The 24,903-nt window shown below is 43.5% G+C and overlaps 1 protein-coding gene across 1 annotated transcript; it reads right to left on the reverse strand.

Annotated features, from left to right (window-relative positions):
• Positions 1–917: 917 nt before the first annotated feature.
• Positions 918–4,414, reverse strand: LOC147882244 (laccase-11-like). Its single transcript, XM_087401546.1, has 7 exons — positions 4,252–4,414; positions 3,718–3,869; positions 3,335–3,582; positions 2,789–2,917; positions 2,082–2,656; positions 1,405–1,765; positions 918–1,256 (listed from the first exon to the last, which is right to left on the reverse strand). Exons 1-7 carry the CDS (start codon positions 4,369–4,371, stop codon positions 1,126–1,128), a joined length of 1,716 nt encoding a protein of 571 aa, XP_087257672.1. The 5' UTR covers positions 4,372–4,414; the 3' UTR covers positions 918–1,125.
• Positions 4,415–24,903: the final 20,489 nt, after the last annotated feature.

Raw genomic sequence — 24,903 nt, forward strand, 5'->3', positions numbered from 1 at the left:
TTAAATGTAAGAAATAAAAAATGTGTTTTTCATACTAGCCTTAATAATTTTTTTATTTCAACCATTATGATTCATGAAATATATATGGCACATTTGGAGGTTCCTATTGGCTCGAGGGAGTCACTATATGTAAATCCTTTATATCATGTGTGTTCAAGGCCTTTTTTTAAAATGTCTATCAACATTGTATGATTAAATGATACATTTATAGATTTATATAGAAAAAGGATATATTTTATTAATGAAAAACTCAAAGATAAGGGATTTTACAAATATGCCTTGAATGACCGTGATATATAGGGTTTATACATAGTGACCCCCCCGAGAGAAAAAATGTGATTGACATTCATATTATGAGAAATTCATCATTCCATTGTGTAAGTAAAACAATCACTGCTTCAACACCTTACCCCCATCTTACAAATTCATTGGAATAAGGGTGGCTGAGTTGGGTGACTTGGTGTGCCTTGTTAAGCTTCATGAAAGAGATCTCAACATGAACCCGTCATAAGCAATGTGAACATAACTTTTTATGGCTTAAAGAAAAAAAGCATGTTAGACCATTTAGGCTTATGGGCTCCTTCCCCGATGGATTATCCCTTAAGGTTAAACATCTCAATTGCACTAAGTTTGAAAAAGAAATGCAAATTACCCACAGAGATGATTTATGTAGAGTCTCTTTCAAGGCCAAAACCCATGCTAATGTTTTCTAAGAAGTTGTTAGACATAATGACACGTGCTCATGAAGCTAGGAGGAGAAAGGAGGGGACAGTAATAGAGTTCAAGTATGTTCTAAAAAAGATGCAAGGGCTCGATCTCCTAGCTTGGTGGTCAAAACGGTGCATGTGTATGGATCATGTGCTGCAGGCAGTGTGCCCCTTGATAAGAGGTCTAGGTGACAAGTGGCGTGTGGTGAGTTTTTTTTCATATAAAGATTTCATTTATAAAGGTATTTCTGTCGAAGCAGAATCTTTCTTCATCTCTCTACATTATTTTAAAAATAAAAGTCTCCACCATGGGATGCATTAGCCACGCTTATTAACCGTTACAGATAACGTTAAATAGCACTGCCTCTTCCCGAAATGTTTACCCAAGATGTCTGATCCTGAAGCAAAGGCTAGCACTTTAACAAGGAGGAAAATCACTTGGAGGTGGCGGCAATGTCTCGTTTGTCCCATTTCCATTCTTGACTATGAACGCCATTGACATGCCCCAAGAAGTGTGTGCCTCTATATGACAATGCATGTACCAAACCCCTGCAGCATGAACAAACTTCAATTCTCTAGCATCTAAGCTTATTATGGGACGTTTTTGCTGTACCAAATAGATCTGTGCATGATCTTAATTATCGTACTTTTTCACGTATAGGCATGTGTTATCAAAGCCACATCAAACTTAGATCACCTGGATTTGTTGTGCGAAAACGTATAGCTGCCCATCCCCAAGATGGCACGGCAACCGTATTCCTTGAGGGCGGATTTTTTAAGTTGAAATTTGCAGGGTCGGAACTGGAACTGTAGTTGCCGAACCCACTTCCAACTATGTAAAAGTTTTGTCCATGTAAGTGGATCGGGTGACTCTCGAATGCAAAGGCAGCTGTATCTTGGAACACCAACTGCACGCTCACATTGAAATCGAGCACTTTGACTTTGGTACCCAATATCGACGTGGGGATTTCAGACGCATTGGCAGTATAGTCGAAAGGGTAAGGTGGGTTATCTGGGAAATCAGTTTCATAAACTCCAGATATGTTTTTGTAATAAGCCTGCGAACACAAGGTTGAGTATGGCATCTTTTGTTAGTTGAAAGTCTGGCATGGGCAACAGAAAAAGCTTCACAACTTGAGTTAGACGGACAAGCTTGTTAGAACCACATCATTGAACAACGCGGTGGTGTAATATTTCTTCAAAAGTGAGCGCTTTTCACTGCTGCAAGATGAACCAAAACTTTAGGTGGTGGGATTTGGGGAATTCTTTCTACAAAAATACAGCGAGTATGAAGGTGGGAGCTCAAACTAATAATTGGTAGCTAAGATTATTAAAGGACCACCAACACCGCACATTAAACGTTATCTACTTTACCTCAAGCAGAGAGATGCTTGGTTCGCTGAATGTTACATTGTTGATGCTTGTCTTTAAGGTTGTGCCAGTGCCATTGAAAGGCTGAAGGGCGTAGCTGAGAGTGTAAAACAGTTCTTCGTCTACACTCTGAGGGATATCGTAGTAGAAATATCCCTTACGCTCGGATTGGCCTTTCAGACTCTGGGTAAATTTAAGGACGAACTCCTTGTCGTCATAAACAGGAAACGTTGGCATCTCCATTTCATCGACATTTATAGCACTAGCTCCGTCGTAACTGAGGATGGCATTTGTGGGTGTAGTTAGATAGTCGATTAGAGTATCATTTGCCGGTGAAAACATAGTAGCCGTCATGAAGTAATTGCCGATGGACTGATTTGCTGTCATCAGAACAGACATCGTTTGCCCTGGTGCAAGAACTATTACGTCGCTGATTAACGGCTCGGTATACTCGGCGTCTGCCTCCACTACTGTGAGGGAGTGTTGGGCGACAGAAAAGTAGAACTGGACGTTGAGCGCCGCATTGATGATACGTAACAGATAGGTGCTGTTCTGTGTGACGTTGAAGATCGACATGTCTGATCATCACGAATTCCTCATTAGTAACCCTGTGGATCCTTGATGCGTATGCAGGAAGCGAAAAACTTCTATTTGCTCGCATCCGAGATCAAAATCTGATATGCACAGGACAAGATCACCTTAGTCCTTACCATCGTCCGAACAAAGGTTCGGATAACCCGGCTGTCCGTTGATTGTCCGAGCATCAGAGTGATTGTAGCCTCTACCCGTCGACAATGCTTCTTCAATCACAGCTTCTACATCGGCGTTCCACCATTCTCCTGCAAAATCCTCTTGGTTAAATACCGTCTCAGGGGCATATGCGTTGATTGAAATATTGTTCGTCTCCGGAGCAAGAGATTTTATGGAAGTGCTAAGTATTTCTCAGGCAGATGCAAATGCTACTAAAGTGTAAGTACCCCCACTACAGGTCCGACTACCTCCCCGTCGATATTCGTCAGCATCCCCAAAGTAACCTTCAAATAAAGAAAGAAAAGCGAATATTGCACAGTAGATCTTCTAGTACGTTCTTCTAGTCCTTCCTGAAGCTGCCGGGACAAGAAAATGTAACTGAAAAACCGTTCGAGTCGAGACAGAAATAAGTGTCAACAGTGTCGTGTTATGGCCGGTGTCTGTTATTCTGATTTCAAAAATATAGAGGAACACGTTAAGGGACAGAAACGCTTGCAGCAGTGCACCTAAAATGATGGGCGGTAGTTCCGCAGTGGGTTCTGTGAAGGGCCTGTTGATAGTCGGCTTCTGGTTGATGACAATGGCTCCATGAACTGTAGCTCGCAGCCAACTAATGTGTGCGTGCCAGAAGAGCGTTCCTCTCTGATCAATCACTTGAAACTTGTGGACATAAGAGTTTCCGGTTTGAATCGGACATTGAGTGATGTAGGCAGGACCATCGGCCCAAGCAGAGAGCAGCTGCCGGATTCCATGCCTGCACGAATGCATAATGCCATTGACAAATCATGCATCCGTGAAAACATAGATGTCAAGTACTTGAAGTCAAAGTCGAAGAAGCAATGCAAGGTGAAGAAGCAATCGAAGAGAAGCAAGATGGAACGATACCCACCAGTGAATGGTGATGTTGGCAGGAACCAAGTTGGTGATATTGATAATAACGGTGTCTCCTTCGTTGCAATACAAGGTTGGGCCAGGGAAATGGCCGTTGACAGTAACGATGGATCTGGTCTCGCAGAGTCGAGTGACGTTGGCGTATTCGACCTGCAGGCACCAAAAAGCTGAGGCAACAAGCACAGAATTGCAGTGATCTCTGTGGAGAAAGGTAATTATACAGAGGGGAACAGACGACAGACAGAGGAAGCAAATCAACAAAAGTAGCTAACTGAGGAACAAACAAGAGAGCCTTGGAGCTAATTGGCAACATTGGCAACAACATTTTGGCTGGGTAGTGAGAATAGGGAAGACAGGAAGACCTTGCGAGATTTGTGGGAAATTTAAAGGAAAAGTTGAAGGGCAGATCATAAACTTACATTCCAGTGAAGATGAACACAAGAGGAGGCACGTGAGGAAGGGGTAGATCATATACTTATATTCAAGTGAAGATGAACATAAGTGGAATTGCAAGGGGCGATCATATACTTACATCCCAGTGAAGATGAACATAAGAGGAGGCATGTGAGGAAGCTGCAAAGAGCAGTACAAGGAAGAGGAAGAAGACGAGTGCTCTCAAGATGCCTTGCATGGCTATGGCTAAAAGCTTCATGGAAGAGCAAGCCTCCCTTTGTGGCCTTTCCTATTTATAAGTACATCTTTTCTTATGATGACTCACATATTTTATTGTAGGGTTCTCCACCTCACCCATATGCCTATGTTTTCTTGATCAATATACCCTTCTTGCTCATGATCACTTGTTGCAGCTTCCCACATGATACACATGCACCATTGTTCTAGGAGGCCACTTGGCTAGCTCACGTGGTTGAGCTCTTACTAGTTCTTCAAGGGAGGTCTAGGCTCATCATCCCTTTGGGGGGCTGAGTCGGAGCAGCACATCTCATGGTCGAAACGGCCAAGGTGCATGAGTGCGAATGACCGAGTGCAAGGGAATGACAATGCTTCATGGGCATCAAGATCACACTACAACAAAAAAGAATGTGGGAAAAAGAAAAAGCATGAGTACATGCTCCCATCATTAATGGCACCCAAATTCCTTACTTCTAGAGACCTTCTGAAATTTCCCTCCCATCTTAAAATATTGTTGCATAAACAACATGGTAGCTTGGTCGGTGGATTTGCCAAGCTCTTAAATGGAACTCTACCACACATGCTCAAGTCAGTCCCTACGCCGAAAGGATGAAAGTGGCATCTTTGTTGGAAGGAAGTCATAACAAGTGGTCACCAATGGCTTGTAAGAAGTGCAATCACAATGCACATCCGAGTGCAAGGGAATGACAATGCTTCATGAGCTTGATATCAAGATCACGCTACAACAAAAAAGAACGTGGGAAAAAGAAAAAGCATTTGAGTACATGCTCCCATCATTAGTGGCACCCAAATTCCTTACTTCTAGAGACCTTCTGAAATTTCCCTCCCATCTTAAAATATTGTTGCATAAACAACATGGTAGCTTGGTCGGTGGATTTGCCAAGCTCTTAAATGGAACTCTACGTCCACACATGCTCAAGTCAGTCCCTACGATGAAAGGATGAAAGTGGCATCTGTGTTGGAAGGAAGTCATAACAAGTGGTCACCAATGGCTTGTAAGAAGTGCAATCACAATGCACATTGCATGCTAACCAATAAAACACATTGCACGGTCACCAAGAACAAAAAGAATGACAAAATATTTAGCTCACATCCCATTTAACTTTCTAGTACAAATCTTTACTATTTTGCATAATCCTTTCTTTTTCAACTGAATAAAATAATGCGCTTTCTTAAAAGAATACAATTTCCAATGGAATAAAAGAATGCACTTTCTTAAAAAACAAGGCAAGCACATGAAGGAAAGCACACAACTACTCAAAAAGCTAGGTAGACTCAAGTTCATAGTACTTTTCAAGGAAAAGACTAATTAATATTAGAATCACATCATAAATATCTAAATTGATGAGATTATAGCAACTTTGAATGCCCACCATTAGAAGGAGACATGCATGCTAAGGTTTGCAAGTCTAGTTAAAGTTTTAAAGAGATTCCTTAGTACGAGAAGGACAATGACATGATGAATAAGTATCTAAATAAATGAGATATAGCAATTTTAAATGCCCATTGAAAGGACTCGAGAAATGGTTAAATTTTACTAATTGATTTTTCTATTGCTACTTTAAAGTTCAAGAGTTTTACCTTAGTACGATGGCTAGAGGACATGAGTTCTCTAGAAGCCCCATCATGAATCATTTATTCTTAAAAACATCACATGTTGGATAAATGAAGGAATAGAGAAACGCGCATAACAATATGTTCTACTTTCATCCTCTTAGCAGTAACACATCCCAACTCTAAAATCCCACCCACATGGTCATATATTTATCACTTTATTACAAACAAGGTCCATTCAAGTGCATTAACCTTTAGTATATTTGATAGTCACTTCTAATTTGATGACGTATACAAACATATATTTGACTCTAAAATGACATACTTAAAGTATTAGGTTGCAATTATTCTTGAAGTAATCATCGTATTGCTTCCTTAAGCTTTTTGTCAATGCCGCATAGTAACACAACAAACTTCACCTTGAGTGGGACATGCATGCTAATTATGGATGCCTCCACCGAAATCACTCAATGTAGGTTAGTTGAATTGCCACTCATACTCAAGCTATTATGATATCTAGTAAGGGGCTAAGGAATGCTCACACTCACAATCCTACTTCCTCACATTAATTTTTTTCCAAACCAATAAGACTACATCATTGCCCCACCTAAATTGCCTATTATCACATATTTCAATCTCAATAATAATTGCATATCAAAATGTCAATCTTGATAAAAATTGCTACACAAAATGTCAATCTCAAATCATATTTGATCTTGGTCAACTAGATCCGAGTAGGCAACTCTTAGATTGTGAAAGTGAATGATGAGTTGATGTTTGAGGGTGGAACTCGAGAAGTATTCATTTTTGTTATAAATTTGGAGAACATCTTTTGCCACTCTTCTAAATATGTATCGATGAATGGCCATGATGGAACACTAGTGTATAATCGTCTTTTCTTATTTCGGATACTATTATGATAAGCACATACTCGCTTTTCAGTAAATGTTCGCTTCATTTTTTTGAATGACAGCAAATTAGAATATAAAAGTACCTGGTCTTTAGATGTGCTTGTGGATAACTACTCGTATCAATTGCTTGCAATCCACATGATATTGGTGTAGATGACAAGTTGTGTCAATTGATCGTAAGTCACGTCTCCATCCTACATTGCAAATGTAAAAAGATATGTCTTCATGAAGGTATACAAGAAACGAAGAACACTTGAAATGCTTTCTTATTCGCATGACAAATCTTTGTTTTATTGTTATGTATAATTACATAGCATTATTCACATCTGGTATATAATCACACATTAATGTGGATAGAGAGTTGGCATGTGGATAAAAACTTGGCAGTATATATAACCATATAATCATGTGAAAACATGATCATCTGGGCACAAATTTCACATTATATATAATCACATGTTCGTGTAACTACACGTTCATGTGGGAGGAGAGTTGGCACACTTTCTCTCCAAAAATTATAAGACCATGGGAGCTTGTATCGTGTATTTTGCAAATCGCATAATGTATGTGCGTTCCTTGGGGTCTTGCATCATGTATTTTACAAATCACATAATGTTTTTGCACATTGCATAATATGTCTTTTTTAAAGAATATTGTTGTTGTCATATTGAAATGGATGTAACCATATCCAAAGAGGGGAAATTTAAAACGTGAATGTTCCACGTTGAGAACCTTCATAGACGGATCCATCAATCTTTTGACTTGTGCACACAAGCTCGCGTGAGACAAAGAGTCAATTTGACAACCACCTTTTTGTTTTTTGCCCTTTGGTGCAAAAACATTGTGAACTGGTTCATGAGAACACAAACATTAAAAGGATGAGTTTGATAGATATAATTAAGGCATGCCTTATATTCAAACATATGTATAGATGGGTTTCTCACCTTCACCGTATTACTAAGTCTATTGCGCGGCACACTCAAAGACCTCCTTCAATGACCTTTTAACATTCTTGCTTGTACGGGACTGTTTAAGAAGTAATAGGGGCAAAGCTAACTTTGTTGGAGGAGATAAAGTATAGATAGAACACCTCCTCGTAATAGATAAAATGCTTGGATTATCACACAAAGATCAATTATGCTCAAGCTACAACAACACAAAAACTGGCAAGATGCAAAAATTGGGAATACGAACAATATCGTCAGGCTTAACTTCTTTCTTCTTCCCTTCTTTAATCTCTCATGCTTTCTCACACTTTGCAGCAATGTCAATCTTCTCTATAGTTTCAATTCAACAAAGACAATCAACACAATCACCTTGCAGAAAACACAATTGATGAACTATTCCAAACACACCTACATTCAAGGCACAATGTGGCATCATCGGCAAGCACATCACGTTTTCCTTTGCCATACCTTTTCAATACTTGTGCATGCACTAACCATCAATGTCAAATCAGAAACAAGGAAATTGAAGCTAAATAGTACCACCACATGATCGTGTTTGCTTAGGGCCAGTGCACACAAGAAGGAAAATGCGCGATCTAGAAGGAGAGACGAATCAGACGATTTTTTCACACGGGGAAATACAAAACACCATTTAGGCATTTAAACAAGCTCTTACTTAATTGGAATGGACGTCTGAGTACTTGCATTGTGAAGAGTTGGGCCTTGTTGATTGGCCTACAAATCTTCATCTATACCAAAGCCAGAGCATTGAAGGGATTGTAACCCCATACAGCTCCAGATGGCAAAATACGATTGGTTGGAGATGTGATGGCACTTTGGTGTGAAAATCCTCACCCTCAAAATTTGAGCTGCAAAAACGAGCACCAAGGGCACTTCACCTTATCTAGAAATTCGAGCCATTCACTAGTGAATCACCACCAACTTCGCATTACATGGAGCGTGTGCACTGGCTCTTAGCTCTGGCTGCTTCTGGGTTGCTACATCACCGAAAGATCAAACCAGACAAAGAAGATGAACCCTTGCAATATTATGTAGCACCGATATATCAACACAAGATAGACAGCCAAAAGTTAAGATCGGATTGACAAAGAAGATGATGAACCTTTTGAACTGTTATGTCTCAATACCTGGATCGGTACATTTAACTGCAAGCTTGTCCACAACATACAATCTTCCAAATTCATTCCAAGCCACATGTCAATGGTTATTAATGAAGCCATTCTTGAGCCGGGTTTTCTTAAAGCTGGATTCCACCACACCGTAATAACGGAAGTACTCACGGTTGACATCATTTTTGTCGATATGGCCGATGATTTCCTCATCATCGGGATCAGCTGGAAGCTACAGATTAGAGAGATATTGTAGAGCTTTGTCTATGGTTGCTAACTGATAGTCAGGAGGCAATTTTTCCTCTATACCAAACTTCGTGAATTTGCGGTTGCTCGAAGCCATGCAAGCTATTTCCAGTGAGTGTTGCAACTCGAGTGCGGGAATCCGAAATACAAATCATGCTCTCCACATTGAGTAAGCTTTGCTCAAATCCAATGAGCACTTGCATTGGCTCGTCAACTAATATATAGCGCAAGTGGTTGGCCATCGCCCTTCCCTTTAATGATGTTATGCTGTTGCGACAGGCCAATGGACTTGCAAGCCACTATGCCCATTTGATATTGATCAGCAAAGGGTTTCCTCCCCATGAGAATCTCATAGCAGGTTATGGCAAAGCTATACACATCGACGGAGATTGTATACCTTGTGCGATCAGATGTTAATTCATTGCTATCTTTTGGTACTGCAGAATCTGGCTTGAACACTTCCAATGCTCTCCAATATTTGGTTCCCACATTTCGAGTATTCATGCTACCAAAAGCCCAAAATCAGCTACCTTTACATGGATGTACCATTCCTTGAACACATCTGGGCTCCAGCTGAAATCTACGATAACATTGGTAGCCTTCACGTCCCTGCACATTATATCTTGGCCGTGCAAATATTTCATTGCATTTGCAATTTGCAGCATTATGTGAAGAGAGACCAGTGAATAATTCAATCATGGACCCTTTATGCTACGATATTGTTGCTCGATGAAAGTTTCTAAGTCCATTCGCATCAATTCCATCAACAGTGACAGAGTGTTTTCTTTTTCAAAGTTAGAAGTATACCAAACTAGCTTGACGATATTTGGATGTTGCACTTGGGCTTGTATAATTGCTTCATTAGAAGTTTGAAAGTCACATATCCCATTGGTTGTCTTCATGTCGTATCTCTCACCAAAACACAGAACTTCTTCTACCTTTTCGTAGGTTCCTGCCCCTAAAAACCTAATGGCTTTGATGTATCTTTTGTCGACTAAAAGACCTTGTGTCACGAATTCAACCTCGTTACCTACTCTCTTATCGTAACTAAGCCTTAGAATCAACTATTGCGTTAGAGCAGACTCCTCTACCATGCTCAGCTTGGAGCACCTCTATTGCGTTAGAGCAGACTCCTCTACCGTGCTTAGCTTGTGTCAGAATAGATCTTTATTTATCTAATTGAAAATGAAATTCTACTATAAATTTGTCTCTCTCATGATTTTACCTAGAGAAATGGTTGGTGTCAAAATAGATCTCTATTTATCTGATGGAAAATAATATTGTACTTGAAAAAATATTATAAATGATAATTTTGGTTATGCCTAAATATTTAGAAAATATAAATTGCTATTCACATATCTATCACTATTAGTATTGTATTGGCCTCTAGCTTGCATCAAGAAACTTGTTTAGTAAATTTTATGGCCAATGCATGATTTATATAGCCATTTTTTGTGAAGTTCATACAATATATTGCATATGGCTAAGTTGCTCAATTCGTAACTTATGTATTTCTCAATGGAATTTGACAAACTTGGTATCTAAACTAATCTACACATTTTGAACTTTAATTTGAGATCTAAAAATTACACAATTGGCATTTTGAATGAGATCATTAAATATTGCAAATGCTGTAAGGCCTATGAAGATGCATCTTGGACTATATAGGATATCCCAAAAAAAAAAAAACGTCAAATAATTGTCCTACACATATATGGAAGCTATTGTTTATTTGAAATGGCACTACATGAGCTTCCCACAAACCAAAGGAGGAAACCAATTGAGAGCCTTTTCTATGGCTAGAGGGTCTCCAATATTGTGTTGCAACTGTACACATACAAGGCACATACATTTGAGAGCAAGCTCAATAACTTTTTCTCATTTGGTAAAAAAGGCAGGCTTTTTGAAGAAAGGTACTTGAGACTTATGGAGCTAGTACAAGGTGGTCTTAATGCTTTGATATTTGGTGAAATTTGTAGCTTAATTCACCCATAAATGGATGCACTATAAAAAGCTAAATTCATACATGTGCAATGCTCTTGAATAAATCCCATATTATTTATCTTTTTGCATTGGTTCCTTTTAGAGTAACTACCTTGCATTGAGGCCCATAAGCATGTCGAAGGTGGTTCCATTTCTTAATCCATAGAATCAAACCCACTAGCAAGCCATACTTATCTTTTGTTTTTTAAAGCCATTTTGGGCCTATTTGCACTCATTTAGGGGGCACAAGTTGGTGATGTCACATGTGTATAGTCGGAAGCGGCAAAACATGACCATTGATTTTTCCTAGAATTTGACACCATTGCATTCAATATTTTCACTAAGTTTACTTCTCCTAAAGTGGTAAGTCCTAAATAAAGTACATATTACATACCTGTGTGTCACCTATGTCATGCAATATCACCCTATCACCTGAACATTCTCCCAAAATCCAATTCACTTCCATCCATGACCTCAGCTTCTTCCCAACCTACTTTTTTAAATTATTTTCCTCGCTTCCCTTCTCCTCGGGGTCATTTTTCTCCAAGGCTCTCTGTGCTCCTCATGATCTCTTGAATGTTGAACATGCACAAGTTTTGATTCTTGTCACAAAGCTTTCAAGTGAGTCCTTACTTCTCTTTATAAGCTAGCTGTCTAATAACATATATCATTTCTCATTTATTCATCGCTTTCTTTATTTAAAATAAGGAACCACATGGTGCAATGCAATTTGTCATGGGTTCAAGAGAACTAGATAGAGGCTGTGAAATAGGAAAGTTCATATACTCAATCAAGGTAGGAGGAGGAGGTTGAAGCCCATGGAAACCAATGACAATATCCAAATTACAATGGAAGATACATTTGCAATGAATGCAAAGGGAGAGACAAAGCTAGGAAAAATGCCTTCTTGCTAAGCAACTAACCTTGGAGGCAAGAGATGCTTCGAGCAATGCAATCAAAATGAAGAACACAAGTTGCGGTTTCAAAATCGGTGGGAGCATTCGAGGCAGTAACATCAAGTCATTTGGGGGACTACCGAGCTCATGTCTTCAGAAGCTTTATCCTACACCTGAGGATTCATAAAGTGTCCACTCTTCCAATGCCCGAGAGTTGCATGCCCAAGAGGTCATACTCTCTAACTTGAGGGATGGCCTTGACAATGTGAAAGGTGTGCATAGCTTAGATCAATAAGATACAAAGAGATGACATTAGTTATGTTAGTTTCAATTGAAACAAACACAAAACAAATTGGGTGCACAATATGGAAGATGTTGTCCATTAGAATGACCAGCATGATTCCAATGATTGGCCATCGAAACCGATATAGCCTGATGTGAGAAGTCTATGGGCATCAAGTAATTGCAAGAAAAGGAGAGATTGGCTAAGTGAGTAAGTCGTCACTACAGTGGCATTGTTCTGGCACAATAACACGATGGTTTCTCCAAACAAGAAGGACACTATAGGCTATGAATTGGACACAAGAAGCAAGAGGAGCACATCATATACATGCTTGATACAATGTAGGTCAATTGGACTTCCAATGCTATCTTTGGCTATCTTTTTTCCTAGGAAATCATTATGCTAGTACATTTTCATTTGCATCTTATGAAATTTAGGAGAGACAGAGAGAGAGAGAGAGAGAGAGAGAGAGAGAGAGAGAGACAATATTATTTTCCAAGCTCGATGGTGCTATGCAAATTTTAGGTCCCTTTAATTGTGTTATAGTCACATCTCTTTCTCCTCTCTACTTCATCCACCTCACAGTGCTAGTTCTAGTTCGGGATCTATGTACATATGATATATTGAATGTGCTATGCATGTAGTGTAGTCCAAAGTCTCAATCCTAGCACATGAAAAGAAAACGCCAACCTAACCGTAATATTGTCTGTTGAATCCATGAGGCTGCAACTTGTTGGGGAGGAGAGAGAGAGAGAGAGAGAGAGAGAGAGAGAGAGAGAGAGAGATGGCTGTTGCAGAGGGGAGAAAGGGCAATGGTTTGAGCCCCTATGCTAGTTGTTTGCTTCTATTTTAATTTTTGCTAGTTATTTTTCATTTGCATTTATTAAAATTTGGGGGGATGGTGGGTGGTTGATATTCATGCTATGTTCGTTGAGCACTTTTCAGTAATGTTCATCAGTTTCACTTTTAAATAGCATATCCACTTGTTTCTATCACATTTTGAGCACTCAATAGTTGATTTTGTCACATTCAAAGCAATGTAATAGCACTGCTTGAGCACATATTAGTATTTTTTGAGCACTTGTTAGAACTTTTAAATAGCATTTCCACTTGTTTCTATCACATTCTGAGCACTCAATAGTTAATTTTGTCACATTCAAAGCAATGTAATAGCATTGGTTGAGCACATGTTAGTATTTTTAAAGCACTTGTTAGCACTTTTTAAAGCTCTTCTTATGAAATGAGGGTGTAGGGGGGGGGGGGGAGAGAGAGAGAGAGAGAGAGAGAGAGAGAGAGAGAGAGAGAGAGAGAGAGAGTACTATTTTAAAATAATAAAAGCCATCATATTGGTCGAAACCACCATGCAGGTTGCACTACCATGTTGCTTACCACCATAGTGTGCATAGGTTTTATGAATACTCTTTATAATTTGTTGGATGAGTAGACGGAGCTATACTTGAGATTTAAGGCTAAGAACCCTAACATAAGGATTAGTCATAGACATTGCAGACCGTGGTATATCAAGAGACTCAAAGGCAAGAATGTGTGTTGCTATAAAATATAGATAGACTTTGACTTAGCTTACCAAGCTTTAAATGACGTGAGATGTGATCATAATGGTGCGTTGCTTCATGGATATAGATGCCCATGTCTCCTAGGTAATGTCCATTATGTCATCCACTTGGATCCTCATCATGTTTTGCAACGGTATGCAAGTTTGACACACTACATTCTGTGTGGGAGGCATTCATTTGTCCAATGGGAGATTTTGAGTGGAACTAGATTGAGTGCATTTGTGGCAAATGCCGATGCGCACAATGTGGTGTGAAGGAGAAGCAATTTGTCTACCCAAATGAATTCAAGAAAAGATGGCTATTGTCATACAAGACCACTCCACCATAGGAGCTTATCGACCACACAGTAACATCCATCCCAAAATATGTGCTTAAAAACTTTGTAGAACATTCGCAAGAGGTGCTTGAGAAATTTTCCCAAGGACACAATTATCTCTATGATTGATTGAGGATTGATTTGGATGAAAATTACTCTTTTCAAAAACAAGATGAGATACAAAGTGCACACTGGTACAATAAGCAAATAACAAATTTGGTGCATATCATCTATAGCCATATGTATTTGGATTCTCTCGGCGGGTGCACTACCTAGAGACCCTATGTATCACGTGCATTCAAGAGGTATTTAAAAAACCCCTCAACTAAATTTTCCCCCCCAATAACAACATCCCTCTTTATTTATGAACTAAGTGATTTTTTTCTAGAGTTGAATTTAAAAACCCCTCTTGTTATTGTAAACTTGTAAATTTTTCCAAAAAGCTAAATTAAAATACCCTCCTTTTGAATGCACGTGGTACACTAAAATTTATGAGGTGAACCCCCCGAGTAGATTCTACAATTGATACGAGTCTTCCAATAGACTCTATGGAGTTCAGGAAAGTGTAGTGCACATATTATTTTTACATTTTGCGAACAAAGATCATGGCACATTGTTTGTCCAACATGCTTTTCTATTGCATGGGGATTGGTTTACCAAAGATGATTCTCAAGTGAAGGAAATAGTAAAATAACATTGGGTCTGGTTAGATGGTGTGTCCTCTCAATTTAAATTAGCCAAGATTCTACTTTGTTGCAAGGTTTATATCCCTCATTGGTCTAAACATGGTGTGCAATTTCTTTGGATCCATCCATGGCAATGGGGAATGTGATAGATGTGGCACCATTATTAATTGAGATCTTTATCAATATAAATTAAAATGCACTCAAGATAAGTTTCAAGATGCCCATGATGCAACAACAATGCAACATGGTTTGCATCTAACCTATCCACAAGAGCAGAGTCGACATACAGTAAACATAGCCTCAATAATAGCTTACTGCACAAAGTGTTTCACGAGGTAAAGGTGATGAAGTAGAGAGGAGAAATAGATATGATCGTAACATCATTAAAGGGGTCCCTAAATTTTGCACAACATATGAGGATTTTTAGACAACCATTTTTTTCTCAAAAAATGACAGCTTTCTTGCTTTGTAATGCATGTATCATGGGTCCAGATTATGATGCAGTGTGAGGCCACTACTACAATCCACTTTTGATGTTCTTTTAAAAATTACAAATGTGGAACCAAGTTTTAAAAATATATCATTCTAGTAGAAATCTATAAATTTGTCTCTCTCATGATTTTATTTAGAGCAATGGTTGGTGTCGGAATAGATCTCTATTTATCTGAGGGAAAATAATATTGTACACTACAAGGCATTGGCCTCTTTCCGATGCTAATACCGATGCTAAATACAAAGAAAATAAAAATTAACAAGTGAAAAGTGTCAGAATATTCATTGGTGTGTGTGTCGCAAAGAAAGCATCGGTATCATCATCGATATGGATGTCGGTAAGTCAATGTTCTCAGGATCGGTATGAGTGTCAGTATATACTGACACTGCAGTGTCAATATAGGCATTGGTACATATACCAATACTTTGCAAAAAAATGTAAAAAAAATGTGAGGCAGGATGGGGTTGTTTCAGTCCCATCCTACCTTTTTTTTTTAAATCATTAGAGTCATGATAAAATGTTACAAAACAGGTCTTTAAAATCATGTTATAATGTAAGAAAAAAGGTCTACAAAATGAGATGTGCTACAAAATGGCAAAGTGCCAAAGTTGAAAATGGCAAATCTGCCGAAGTAATGTGCTACAAAATGGAAAAAGTGCCAAAATACAAAATGATTAAATGTCCTATGCTACTACTACTCTAGGCTTCAAACTCTCCTTGTCCTCCTTGATTCCTCCAAAGTTTGTAGAGGGTCCTCACATGGAATCTTGTAACCTACAACAAATTCTCCTCCCTTAAAGCTCTATCTCGATCCCACCCACACACACACTTCCACCTTAAACTTCACCCATTGTTCATTGTGTTTGATTTTCTCTGCGACATGGGATAGCAGGGAATTCGTATGCCATATGGTGGCAAAATGAGGGAGAGGGTTTGGGTTTTAGGGAAGACTACCGAGGATCTGGGCGGTCCAACAATCTGATGGAAAACAACAAGCAAGTAGGGGCATATAAAACACATTACAAACCAAGAATGTAAAAAATGAATCACTCATCACATATAATGTAAAAAGAGAGAAAAAGAGAAAGAAAGAGAGTAAAAGATAGGGAAAGAGAGGAAAAGAGAAAGAAAGAGAGGAAAGAGAGAACGAGGGAATGAGAGGAAAAGAGAAAGAGAGTAAGAGGAAGAGGAAAAGAGAAAAAAGAGAAGCGGGAAAAAAAAAAAGGAAGAGAGGAAGAGAGGAAGCAAGGAAGAGAGAGCAAAAGAGAGGGAAGAGAGAACAAGAGAAAAAGAAAGGAAGAGAGGAAAAGAGAAAGAAAGAGAGGAAAAGAGAGGAAAGAGAGAAAGAGAGGAAAGAGAGAATGAGCGAGGGAATGAGAGGAAAAGAGGAAGAGAGTAAGAGGAAGAGGAAAAGAGAGAAAAGAGCAAATAGGAGGAAAACAGAGGGAGCGAGGAAAAGAGAGAAAAAGAAACTGCAAGCTAAAGAATCTAGCTTCTGAGCTTTAAAGGAAATTAATGCCCATGATCTCCAATGAGATCCATATAGCCTATACGGTCCAAGCTTCAGGACCTCCAAACTGTTTTCCCCACACTACGACACTGCGCCATAGATTAACATAATTGCTTCAAGACTCCAAGTTTCCAATTGTGGTCACTAACTTTGCCTACTTCATGCTTGAAGGAGCTTCTTACGTCCATACCAACTTGCAATGCTCATGGTAGCAATGATGCTACTATTGTTCAAGAGCTTAGCAACAACAAAAGCTTATTGCGATGAATATTGGCCTTCATCATTTTCCCTATTGTTTCATCATGGAGACCCTTTGCAATCCAAAGGTGACTGTTCACTTTTGCTTTTCAAGTAGAGCCGTTGCATTCTCTGGTGATAGTAGCCTGTTTTATAGCTTGGACAGCAACTGAGGTAGTTTTCTTTGCATTTGCAGTTCCTTTTCTTCCTCGGTTCCTTTGTTTCTAGCAGTGATTTGGTGCCTCATTTGCTAGTGGAAGCCAGGGATTTGGAAATAGAAGCTCCTGTGCAGATGTGCACTTGGAGCTTCTCAAGTAGATATGTGGCATTTTTTGATGATTAGTAGCTTGGATAGTAGTAGAGGTGGCTTTCTTTGCGTATGGAGTGTTAGCCCTCTCTACTCTGAAGACTAACTCGAAACGCACTACTGCGACAGATTTACATGCGTAATCGTACTTCAGAACTGCGTATGAAAATTCATAGAGTAGAACAGTGATCGACAGAATCATTCATGATAAAACAATAAGGCAGATGCAATAGAATCTCTGTATAACATTTCTCCGAGCAGTACAACACCGTACTCTCTGATACATAGCACTGATCCTTGCTCCGATCCTCATTAATGAGCCTCAATTGATCTCTCTGAATGATCGCTCTCTTCTCTCTTATCTAACCGGCACACATAACTCCTTCACGGTTGCCGTGCCTATTCAGTTCTCCGCCTGCCCCTAGAACTTCCGTCTTTTCATATCTCATTAATAAACTAGATACAACGTATTAATAATAATCTAAGGACTAATGATCTAAGGACTCCCCCCCTAGCTCCTCTTTACTGTTGCTGCTTTTGCCCCTAACACTTGGCACTCCCGGGGAATCGGATTCTGGATCCGCATCCGAACCCACCGGTTCTCCGCTACGGTTCATCCTCGACGTCGCCACCGTCATCGTCCGCCGCCGCCGCTGCTGCCGCTGCCACCGGAACTGCTGGAACTGCTGGAGCCGTCGGCGCCGGTACGGGTACTGCCGGAGCCGCTTGCGCCGGTCGAAGTAAAGGTAGCTGCTGCGGGTTGACCGCGACGTGTTCTTTCAGCTGCAAAAAGTGCCTGGCGTCCAAGGATTCCCCGTCCGCTGGCTCCGGAAAAGCTGCCACAAAAGCGGCTGCTGCGTCTGCTCGGGGTCGTGGCATCATCGCAGTCTCGGGTCTTTTTCCTCTGGCCTTCGCTCTTCGGAGGGCTTCTTCCAGCTCGGCGATCCGTTTGACATAGCCTTCGGCAGAATCCACCGGTCCCGCCGCTGTCTGCTTCCCGAGATTATTTGCCGATGTAGAACTGCCACCCTCCGGTTGTGCCGCAGTTTCCGTCACCGGTGCTGGTGGTAAAAAAGCTGTTCCTGCGCCCCCTCCCGTCGGATCATCCTCATCCCTCCGGGCCAACCGTCGGTCGAGAGGCCTGCAAGCCCGCTCCAGCTCTACTTGCAATTGATGTTGATGATCAAGAAAAATACCCTGCATCTCTGCGACGAAGGCTTCCGATAAATCCAACAAAAGTGCCTCGTCCAGCATGCGTGTAGAGCTAGAGGGTTGCCGGTACGCCATCACTTCCGCTTCCAACAACTGCACCCTGGCGGTCGCAGTTGTAGCCTTCTCCGTCAATTGTTTCGTCAGCCGCAGGTGTTCATGAGTTTGGGCGACAATCGCCGTCCTTGCTTCCTCCATATCCTGCTGTCGCCGTGCATCCACCTGTTGGAGTCGTACCAACTGCTCCTGCAGCTGTTGATTGCGTTCGAGCAGCCTGGCATTTTCCTGGCGCAACCTCGCCTCATTCTCCTCCAGCTGCCCCTTCTGAAAACATTGGAGCAAGCGCTCCGCCAACCGTCGTGCCGTGACCAGATCATAGGTCTCCACCGGCGGAGATAGCTGCAGCTCACCACTCCCCCTTGGGACTACACGGGCTTCCTCCTGACCTGCCTGTCTCCCCGAACTGTCCTCCCGAGTGTGGACTGAGCTTTCCCCTGGCAAGGCCTCCGCTTCCGGGCGGGTTTTCTTCAACATGCCTCCTTCCGGCGCGAGAGCCAACTTTCGTTTCAATAAACTGGCCATGCGGCTCGATGTTGCTGAGACCGCTGGCCTACTCCTCTGGCTACCCTGTGGAACTTCTGCCGGAACCGCTGGCCTACTCCGCTGGCTGCCCTGTGGAACTTCTGCCGGAACCGCTGGCCTACTCCGCTGGCTGCCCTGTGGAACTTCGGCCGGAACCACCACCGCAGGTACTACCGCCGGAACCTCCACCGCAGGTACTACCGGAGTCACCTGGTTCCTTGGCATCAGCGTCAGAACTCCCTCCGTTGTTGATCGCGCTGGTTCCACCTCCTTGGACTCCTTGTCCGAACCCTCGTCTGTGGACTCCTCTACCTCCACATACGATCCTGGGATGACCGGTTCCGCATCTGGTCCGAACAAAAAGAATAAGACCTGCCCCATCCGGGATGTTGCCGTGGGCTTCAAGAGCTTCTTGGCCACCTCCAGAATTCTGTCCGCCAGCAGCTTCGCCCAGGGAACCGGTTTCCCTTGCTCCGCCCTCTGGAAATAGGTAAACTGGGTCTGTCCCAGTAACTCTGCTTTCACCTTCTGCCAGAGTGCCTCTGCAATAAACTTGTAGCATATCTTCGTCGAAGCATCCAGCTTCTTCATATTATACTCCCCCTTGCAACCTGCGCCGAGAGCTGCCTCCATGGCACTGCTGGTAAGCTTCGTGACTTTGCAGGGGCCATCCACCGGCAAGTGCAAACGGGCCGCTACCAGCTCCTTGCATAAGGTGAAAGTTTTGCCATACACCACGACCTTGCGCCCGCGTGCAAGCTGCGCCAAGATATCTTGCGCCAATGGATGAACTGGTGTCGTAGCCCATGGCAAACCCGCGAACTCCACCAGACGAGCTCGTGTCAGCCAAGACTGCACAGCCTCATCCCCAACAGGTAACGGATTGATCAGATGGAAGACCACCATAGCGGCGAAAAGCTGGGATGCGAGGGAGAGGAGTTCTGGAAAACAAAGAGTTGGAAATAAGCCCCCTTTTGCTTCCAAAGTGCCTTTTGGATGCCCTGGTGAACTCCTTGTTTGCATGCAACGATCAAGTGTCCCATCATTCTGATAACAGCCCCACTTCGAAGATTCAGTAGATTGCATGGCGGCGTCCGCGCCCCGCAACACGAAGCTTTGCTCCCACCGTTTCTCGGAATAAAGTGAGTGAGACCACACGTGCGTATTAATAGCCCCCATCATCGGTTTCTCCACCGAAATGGCTACAAATGCATTTGAAATGATCTTCACAGGTGGTTTCTCCGGAAATGGGTAAGGTGGCATGGGCCCTGTATATGGTCGGAGACGAAATCCATTTACCGGCTTCTGCAACAGCTCCCCCTGTAGTGTTCCTAATCGGAACGTGCCGTCACCATAACGCTCCACCACCCAATACGGACCTCCCCACCGTAACTTCAGCTTACCCGGATGCGGACCCATCCGAGTATTAAACAATATCACGGCATCTCTCCGTTTGAAGGTCTTCTTCTTTGAATGACGGTCCACCCAGACCTTCCGTCTGTCCTGGACTACCTGTGCAAGATACGCACTGTAGAACCGCTCCTCACCCAGCCGATCCAGCTGTTCAATCCTCCGGTCTACGGACTCGTCCCAGCCCAATTTCTCTGCCGCTGCAATCCGCAGACTCGGTACTAGGAATTCCATGGGGACCACTGCTTCAACTCCGTAAACCAACTTGAATGGCATGAACCCCGTCGCAACCTTATAGGAAGTCCGGAACGCCCATAATGCGGAGTAAAGTTTTTCATCCCAATCTGTCCGATTTTCATTGACCAGCTTTTTCAGAATGACTAGCAACACCTTATTCGAGGACTCTGCCTGTCCGTTTGCCTGAGGGTAATACACGGTGGACTTCTTATGAATGATTAGGTGCCGGGTAACCAGTTCCCGTAACACCGCATTAAGAAAATGCCCACCTTGATCCGTGACGAGCTCAACCGGACATTCGTACCGTGTCATAATGGCTTCATAAAGGAATCTGGCCACAGCCTTTGCCGAATTATCCTTCAGTGCTCTGGCCTCCACCCATTTGGTACAGTAATCCGTCGCCACCAGGATATACCGGTTACCTGTCCTCCGCGCCGGCGGCGAAAACGGACCTACAAAGTCCAGCCCCCACTTCATGAACGGTTCGAGGGCCAGTATGGGATTGTGCGGCATCCGGTCCCGACCTGATGGCTGGCCCAACCTCTGGCACACATCGCATCTTTTGACGAACCTATGCGCATCCCCCATTAATGTTGGCCACCACAGACCTCCTTGGAGTACCTTTCGTCCGGTGACTTCTCCTGCGAAGTGTCCACCGCTGATTCCTTGGTGAGCCTCTTCCAGGATGACCTCCTGCTCATGTGGGTACACACACCGTCGCAACACACCATCCAGCCCCTTTTTATACAATTGGTCAGCAATGATCCGGAAGTCTCTGCTCTTGAGCGCGAGCCGTTTCCGCTGGTCTCGCGACATTCCGTCGCGCATCTGGCCCGTGTCGACAAAGTGAAACATGTCGTCGTACCACGTCTTTGGAGCTAACGGTACCACCGCCTCCAGTTCGAACAGCTGGGCATCCGGAAAATCGTCTTCCACACCCATCGGGTCTTCGCCAGATTCCAACCGCGAAAGGTAATCCGCTACGGCATGTGTACTTCCTGGTCGATGGACCACCGTGAAGTCGAACTCCTGTAAAAGCAGCATCCACCGGGCCAACTTTCCAGTGAGCTCGGGCTTGTGTACCAAATACAACAAGGCGGAATGATCCACATGAAACGTGAACCGATTCCCCAACAGGTAGTGACGAAACTTGGTTACGAAATAAATCATCCCCAATGCTTCCCGCTCCGTAGTAGAGTAATTCCGTTCGGCTTTTGACAACCTGCGACTTGCATAATACACCGGTCGGAACCACTTGCTTGTCGCTTCCTGCATGAGGACACTACCAATAGCCACGTCCGAGGCATCCACGAAGACATGAAACATCTTCGCCCAATCCGGCGGCTGAACCACCGGTGCTGTCGCCAACATCAGTTTGAGCCGTCGAAAAGCTAAGTCACAAGCAGAAGACCAGACTAACGGTACTTTGTTGAGTTGGTCATACAGTGGTGTCGCCACATCCGCCAGATACCGCAGCATGCGGCTGTGCCATTTAACCTGCCCTAGGAATCTCCCGAGCTGCTTACCATTGCCAGGAACCTTTGCCTGCCGAATCGCTTCGACCTTCGCCGGATCCACCGCAATGCCTTCCGCCGAGACAATGCAACCTAGCAGCATACCGCTGCCCACGGCGAATGCACATTTCATAGGGTTCAGACACAACCGTGCCTCCCTACACCGGGTTAAGCATTTCTTCAGATGCTCAAGGTGCTGCTCGCGACTCCCAAAAACACTGAAATCGTCCAGAAATACCTGCATAAAGATTAGTAAATAATCATGAAATATCTCTTGGACCATGCGTTGAAATGTTGCCGGAGCATTCTTTAGCCCAAATGCCATCACCAGGAAAACAAATGCTCCCCACTCCGTGATGAAGGCTGTTTTCTCTCGATCTTCTGGTGCCATCTGCACCTGGTTATACCCACTGAAGCCATCCAGAAAAGAATACATCTCGTGACCTGCCACTGTATCCAGCATAGTATCATTAAATGGCAATGGAAACGGATCCGTGATTGTCGCCGCGTTAAGCTTTCTGTAGTCAACACAGACCCGCAACTTCAAATTCTTTTTCGGAACAATCACGATTGGCGAAAGCCACGTTGCACGGTCAACCGGACAGATAAACCCGACCTTTAGCAACCTGTCCAGCTCCTCCTTCACCCTCTGGGCATAGTGCGGATTCATTCTATACCGTTGTTGCCGAACCGGTATCGCATCCTTCTGCAGATTGATCCTGTGCTGATAGAATTTGGGATCGATGCCGAGCAAATCTGTGTAGTCCCAGGCGAACACGTCTTTGAAGGATTTCAGCAATGTCTCCAATTTTCCCCGAAATCCTTTGTCGAGCTTTGCACTGACACGAACGTTCTTTGGCTCCCCCTCCGTTCCGAGGTTAAGATCCAGCAGCTCGTCTTCTTTGACCCTCCGCGAGCGACGGAGTTCCTGCTCGAAAACTCTTTCCGCCTCCGCCACTCCCGCTTCGTCCGGCATGTCTCCTGTGCCTTCCGGTAGACTCCCTTCGACTGGTTCTTCCGTGGAACTGGATGACTCCTGCGTAGCCGAGGGAAGCTGATGCTGATATTGCTTTAAAACAGCAACCACATCTACCTCGAACAAGCTTACCAGCTCCGTATTCCTACTGAAGTAGTCATCCTCCTCTTCGACCCCCATTCCGTCCATCATATGGATACCTTCCGCCATCGTCGGTCGGAATGGCGTCCTCAGCCCTTGTTTGGTATGTACCGAGAGCTTCAGCTTCTTTTTTCCTTTCCGAATGGTGATGCGGTCGGATTGCCAGTCTTGTTTCACACGGGCCTGCCGCAACCACGGTCTTCCGAGCAATAACGGGTATGACCCGCTAATATCCTCCATCCGGAGAATCACCGCAGCGATTTCGAACTTCACGCCGCAAACCTCCATTTTCAATCCACGGAGCAATCCTAACGGCTGCACTCTCCGTTGGTCCGCCATCCGAACGGCGAAGGGTGCGGATTCCCATTTTGTGATACCCAACGGCACCAGCATTTGTTCGGACAGGATGTTGACGCCAGACCCGCCGTCCAGCAACACCCCTCCCACACGGCTGTTCTCCAGCGTTACGAAAATTACCGGGACCGCTTCATCAAAAACAGGAGGCTGTTCTTCCGCTTCAGGCTTTGCAGATCCGTCAGGCGACACTTCCATTGTTACCGCTTCCATCTCCGACTCCATCGCCCTGACTGGTTCCGTCAATTGTTTGATGAGAGAATTCCGGAAGTTGGGTACCAATGCTAACAATTGCTCCATTGTCATGTGTATTTGCTGTTTCCGCAAATCTTGCCATAAATCATATGGTTCAACACCCTCCTTGCCGGTCATCAGGCTGTCCTTCTGACTGGTAGGTAGACAAGTCGCTTCTGGCTGGTCTCCTTGCAGGCGCCTTGCCACCGTCGCACCATTCTCCGTCACCGAGACTGCCTTTTCCGCGCTAGGCCTAGGTAACACCGTTGGGGTTTTCTGGACCCATTCACCGACCGTCGACCGCACCTGTTGTTGTGCCTGCCAATCCAACGCCGGGGGTCGCCCCTTCTCTTGCGGGGCCTTGTAGTCCCGCACCTTTTCCTGGGATCGTGTGACCACGAGCACATCTCCGCTCGCCCTTCCTCCCACGTTGTCTTCAACAGGGACACCCGCCGGTACTTCCGGTACTTCTTCGGACTGCGGACTAGGCTCCTTGCTATCCTGTTGCGGACTGTCATCATCACATTCGATAATCAGAACCGCGTTCACTGCTGGTGCGGACTTGCCTTCTCCGGATCCCCGGGTTGCTTCCCTTTCCGCCTTGTGGCGCTTGAATAATTCGCAATCGACCTTTCGATGTCCGAGTTGATTGCAATAAAAACATAGGAACGTCCGTTCCCCTGCTGGTTCATCTGCACCTGTTCCAGCCGTTCTCGGCCGCCAAGGTCTTTTCGCCGGTGCGGCTGGTACCGCGGCTGGTGCTGCGGCTGGTGCCGCAACTACCGCCGCCACCGCTGGTGTCG

This window comes from Dipteris shenzhenensis, chromosome 30 (genome assembly GCF_047967505.1).
Source record: "Dipteris shenzhenensis isolate YYH24624 ecotype China chromosome 30, Dip_SZ_1.0, whole genome shotgun sequence".
In the NCBI taxonomy this organism is placed as follows: Eukaryota; Viridiplantae; Streptophyta; class Polypodiopsida; order Gleicheniales; family Dipteridaceae; genus Dipteris; species Dipteris shenzhenensis.

Excerpts from the sequence above, each read along its gene's own strand:
- LOC147882244 (XM_087401546.1), bottom strand. The coding sequence starts at position 4,371 with ATGAAGCTTTTAGCCATAGCCATGCAAGGCATCTTGAGAGCACTCGTC. Across the intron at positions 2,657-2,788 it reads GAACCTTTGTTCGGACGATG|ACATGTCGATCTTCAACGTC; the intron begins GTAAGGACTAAG and ends CGTGATGATCAG. Across the intron at positions 1,257-1,404 it reads TTTTCGCACAACAAATCCAG|GGGTTTGGTACATGCATTGT; the intron begins GTGATCTAAGTT and ends TTCATGCTGCAG.